The sequence below is a fragment of the Austrofundulus limnaeus genome, unplaced genomic scaffold (assembly GCF_001266775.1).
Source record: "Austrofundulus limnaeus strain Quisiro unplaced genomic scaffold, Austrofundulus_limnaeus-1.0 Scaffold123, whole genome shotgun sequence".
Lineage (NCBI taxonomy): Eukaryota > Metazoa > Chordata > Actinopteri > Cyprinodontiformes > Rivulidae > Austrofundulus > Austrofundulus limnaeus.
Window position 1 is genome coordinate 390,684 of NW_013952525.1, and position 5,643 is coordinate 396,326.

Below are 5,643 nucleotides of genomic sequence, written 5' to 3' on the forward strand. Positions count from 1 at the left end.
GTCTGAATTTTGCCTGAAACTCTCAGACTGAAGAAGTCTCTTGGAGGAGAGACGAAACGTTTCATTAGAGAAGAACCCGTCCAGAAGACCTATACAATTATTTTGTTTTTGATTTTTTTACCTGGATTACTGAGATGCATCAGGACATTTTCAGTTGTAGTTACAGGTCTGGGTGTTTGTTTGTTTAAAAACACCCAGACCTGTAACTACGGCTGAAAAGTGCATACCCAGTTGTCAATGACATGTTTTTGCATTTAATTTTATTGCAGTAAAATAATAAGCTTATTTAAGATGTATTATCTACAGCAAAACAGTATTATCATACTGTCATCATCAACTCAAGTGATTATAGACAGCAATAAAATAACTACGAAAATACCCTCAAAAATTATACTTGTTTATGTACACATAGTTTTATTATTTTATTTTATTTTTGTAGTCTTAACATTACTTCACACGCAGACTCCTTTATGTTGAGTTCTGTCTCGTGTTGATTTTCAGTGTGGTTTTTGGTTCACACTTGTCACCAGTAGGTGGCGTTGGTGCACAGAATGTTGTTTCTGCTGTTTAAAACCAAAGAAGAAGAAGCAGTGGTGTTTGGAAGAATCACGTCTGTAAGTAAATCCATGCATCATGTAAACTGAGATCATCCTGTGTCTGAACTTCAGATTAGTGATTTTTTTTTCCTTTTCTGAACCTCACGGTCACGACGGTGGGAAAACAAGCTCAGAACTTATTCTTGAGCTATTTCTGCTGAAAGATTTGTTTTCTTTCACCGGATTTGGAGAAAGAAAACACAAGTATAGTTTTTCTCCCAGAGGCAAATGCAAAATGCAGGGAGTTCGTTTTACAGCTGTGGACATATATTATAGTCTTTGTTTACAGACTGGCTCCATACAGTCTGTACACCGGCTGATAATGTGTTTGCTCTTCACCAGTTTGTTGCCAGGTGGGAAAAAAGATGAAGTATCTTACTACCAGCAGCTTAAAATGATTGTATTTTGAGGGAAATGATCGTGCCCAGCCTATTTGCATTCTAGAGTGACTCAGAACAAACACTTCCTGTCACAGCTCACAAATGCACTGTATCATAAAAGCTGCATGTTCTTTTTTTATATAATAAATTTAAAAAGCATTGTATCTGACTTAGTATTTTTGCATTTTAGTTCACTCATGTGTTCAGTTTTATTTTTGTGCACATTTTTGATCTGTAAAATACGTGTTTTTTTAATATTCTGACATACTGGCGTTTGCAAAGTCATTTTCATGAATGAAATGTAAATAAACAAATGTACTCAGCTTGAAATGACATTCTGGCCATTTTGAGGTGGAGTTCTATGCAAAGATTTATGAACAAATAATATCTTACCTGCTATGGATACCTGAATGATTTCTGTTTAGAGGAATATTTCTAAGTCGGACAAAACTGGAGCGCTAACTGAATATTTGGTCAGTCCAACAGATGCTGACTGGCCTTGATGCCCACACCTGCTTTAGATGATTGTGATGACAGACGACAGTGAGACAGTCAAACAGTATTATCACACATGGTAAGTTTTTCTCATACCTTAAACTGCTGCCATCTCCAAAATCTCAAATCACGTATTATACACATTGCATAGTGATTCTCGCAAATACTTTATTTTACCTTTTTTTTTATTTAACCTTTTTATTTTATTTTATATTAAATGGTTTTGGTGAAAATGTTATGAAATTCCTTTTGGATTTGTAGTTACATCTACCTGCTGTCTGTGTTTGTAATAACCATGGGTATCTGTGTAAATAAATCGCTTAACTAGATCTGTAACAAGTGAACAACTGACACTTAGAAACTGTTACAGCCGGAGATCATTTTTCTATGTTTWTACTAAAGCATGGAATGACATCCCTCAACATATAAAGTCCAGCTCAACACTGAAGACTCTTGGTTCTCATCTGCTGGACACCTTTTTTTGTAATCATATTTAGGTGTCTACTGTTGAAATGCTGCCTTTTGTTTGTTTGTAATTTGCAGTGTTGTATAAAGTACCACAAAGTGATACTTGAGTACAAGTATCTTACCAAAAAATTACTTCGGTAAAAGTTTAAGTCTCCTTTAGGAATATTACTTGAGTAAAAGTCTTAAAGTACCTGATATTTTTTGTACTCAAGTATTAAAAGTAAAAGTATTGATTTAAAATGAGCAGTTAGATTTTCTGTAAGGACATTTATTAGGAGGTGACCTCCACAAAAATACAGAAATGACTTTTGTATTAAAATAGTTAATTTATGCTAAATTTAGGATGCACTAGTCAAAATGTTTCAGTTTACATACAAATATCAAAGCAGCACAAACCTTTTCTCTAAAATGAAAATGTATCTGAGGGCTGCAGCCAAATGTAATAATATAAATCATGAAATACAAATACTTCTTAAGTACAGTCCTTTTATTTTAATGATTATGTCCTGCTGGAGTGTGACATGATTTGTTTGYGTACAAACTAATACAGTRTCAGAGTTTTATATATTTATACTTCTCATTCAAYCATAATTAAATTCACTCTATCTGGGAGGCACAATTTATATGGATAGTATTTATTTTTTACAATAAGAAGCTGGAATGAAAACAAGCAAAAATAAAAAGTAACAACTTTCTACTTCTTGCCTTTTTAAAAAATGTAAGGAGTAGAAAGTACAGATCATTGTGTGAAAATGTAAGAAGTAGAAGTAAAAAGTACGCTGAAAAATAATTACTCAAGTAAAGTACAGATAACCAAAAAATTCTACTTAAGTACAGTAACAAAGTATTTGTACTTAGTTACTTTACAACTCTGGTAATTTGGTATGTCTGTATGTTTCTGTGTCTATAGTGTATAATAATGTGATGTGATGTTGGATGTCCGTGTGTTTTTTTAATGTTCTGCAGAACAGGAACCTAAAACATTAATTATGCTGAGTCAGGCCTGATTTCTTTTAATCTTTTCCTGTTTTTAAAATCAATCAATCAGTTGTGTAATCTAAAATAGACATTACTGCAATAGTGTATGATGTTTGCACAAACTGCTACAAACTCTTTAGAGTATGAGCTGTTTTATATTCTAATGATCTAAATACCCACTTTGACAGAAACACTACAGTTTTAACAGTCACTGACTATCATTTGGATAATGGTTCTTCTCAACTCAGGAGGGTTTAATGACTGCAGGGACCTTGGTTTTTGTTTTATTTACATGAAAATAGGAGAAAACAAAAATGGAAATAAAACTTTTTTTATTATTTTTTTTATAAAGCAAGCATCTCTTTTTAATTTATTTATTTATAATTAAAAAGATTATTTTACTACAAACAAATAAAGCAATGTAGCCACTCAAAGACAGGACATCTGGACGTTGCTTGAGAAAAAACAATTCTATATATGCACTTTGCTAAATTTTAATTCGATACCACTGCTGTAGACAAAGGTTTCAGCTCATACAAACTCAAAATAACAACTCAAGGATGTTTTCTGCAGAAATACAGAACGCTGAGTTGCAGAATGACTTTGCAGAAGTTTGCTGAAGAAGGAAAAAAAAATGGACTTATTAAAAAAACCAGAAGCTAAAATGATCAAAACAGAAGCAAAGGGGAAGCTAAAAGATAAAGCAAGAAGAAGAATGACTGAAAGGAGCAAAGCGTTTGTTAAAAGTTAATTGTGGCAAACTGGTATAGCTAAAAGTTAAAAGTAGCATAAAAATAGAGAAAGTATGCTGAAGACATTTCAAACGGAGCAATGTTCTTGGAGGAACAAAAATAAAGATCTTGATGTAATTCTCTGCAGAATTTATGTTTAATTTAGATTATTGTTTTTTTTTTTTTTTGTTTTTTATAAAAGTTACAGAAGTCATACCACACTGTTCCTAATAGATCTGGACATTTTGACAAAAATGGTTAAAATACCACAAACTGTGTGGAAGTAGTTTGGTTGCAAAAACTAATCTGAAGGGACTACAGACAGGAAAACAGTGTGAATGCTCAATAACTGTTTGCACTGTTAAGATGTGAGGAAAATAAGCCACCACAAGTGTAGTGTCTGTTCTCTTATTTTCACACAGTCTTTGAAAGAGTATCTGTAGTGAGTCTGTATGTTGTTTGTTGGTTTGTTTACACATAAACTTTGTACCGTCACCACCCCTAACATTTTTGTTTTTGTGTTTTAAATGCAGAGTACCATGGGTCAGCGCAGAGGCAGTATTCACTCCCTTGGTGTTCCTGTAGTAATGGTGTGCATTGCTGCTTTGCTCCTCAGCACTGTATGGATTTACCTCAGTCTGCAAAGTATATCTGAGACGGATGAGCAGATGGTGTACACACACGTGGGTTGTCCTCCTCAACACTTCAAAATGGCAACCATGAAAAACAGTTCTCCGTGGCTCCAGTGTTCACAGATAAATGCAGAGCTACGAAAGCTAAAGCTAATCGGCCAGGGAGCTGTTAAGAAGGTAGGTTGAATGGTGCTTAAGGTTATTGACTCTGGATGTTTAAGATATGTAACGTGTTAAAAATGCATACATTAATTAAAGTCTTAGCATCACTGAGAAGAAATTGCATATCTCCCATTGCTTTTCATGCCTGAGTCTTTAAGTAATTTATTATGTTGAGAAAAGACGTTGAACGACAAAGATGTTGTAGCTGTTGTGGCCAAATATCATAGGAACATTATAAACAATGTGTAATTTTGAGACCATGCTCAGCTGCTACTCCACCAAAATTCAGTTCAATAGCTGTAAAATTGACTGAGTCACAGACATTGTTATGTTGGCTAAAGATGTTGCACAATGTGTAGTCATGTTGTAACTATTTGTGTGTTTAACTAAGGGTGTATTCACACCTGACACATTTGATCTGCTTTAAACAGACCAGAGTTTGCTTCTCCCTGTTGGTCCAGACCTTTTATCTGCTTCCAAATGAACTCTGGTGCGGTTCACTTTTAGTGTGAACACAGACCGGCCTTGACCCGAACCAACTACAGCAAACATGCTTTTTTGGACTTCATGAGCCACTGTTGTTAGTCAACATGGTAAAAATTAGCCCATCATTGTGGCTAACGCTACTGCTGCATGGAGGCTACAAACATTGACAAGTGGACAGACCTGGAGCTATAAACCAGGGGTTCTTAACCTTTTTGACATCGGGGCCCAATTTGTTGAACATAAAGTGACACGAGGCCCAGTCAGACATAAACAGTGTACGGATCAAAATGATAATTATTCTAAATCTTGTTTTAATTGTGTGAATGCCGTTAAGGCATTCACACTATTGTTTTCGTGTTTCTCTTTATTGGGTGAATGCATGTTAAGGCCTTTTTTATGCTATTTCTGCTATATTTTTGCTCCTTTTACTGTTTTTCTGCATTTTCGTGCTTCTGTCAGCTTTTCAAATTTAACTTACTATAATACTTTTGCTATTATATTAAACATTTTCAGCTCAATTTGAGCTTCTTCAGCAGCTTTCAGCTTATGTTTTCAGCAACTGGCATTCACACTTGTATTTTCGCAGGAAATGCAATTTCTCTAGTTTTTATTGTATTTGCATTATAACTAGACTATTATAACTAACATAACTTAATTAAATACACTTACAGTTTAAAAGTAAAACTCCTGTCAAATAATCACAAGACATGATTAT

The 5,643-nt window shown here is 34.2% G+C and overlaps 1 protein-coding gene across 5 annotated transcripts in view; it reads left to right on the top strand.

Moving 5' to 3' along the window:
• The first annotated feature begins 556 nt into the window (after nucleotides 1-556).
• pomk (protein O-mannose kinase) overlaps nucleotides 557-5,643 on the top strand; it is an 8,345-nt gene continuing 3,258 nt past the window's right edge. Inside the window, exons 1-3 of one of the 5 annotated variants that reach the window (XM_014015113.1) lie at nucleotides 557-614; nucleotides 1,455-1,550; nucleotides 4,265-4,457. In XM_014015113.1, the coding sequence (XP_013870567.1) occupies nucleotides 1,498-1,550; nucleotides 4,265-4,457 (246 nt within the window). In that variant the 5' untranslated portion in view covers nucleotides 557-614; nucleotides 1,455-1,497. Of the gene's footprint in view, nucleotides 615-1,277; nucleotides 1,551-4,181; nucleotides 4,458-5,643 lie in introns of those variants that run through there. The other 4 variants (XM_014015110.1, XM_014015112.1, XM_014015114.1 and 1 more) reach the window with 4 other exon arrangements.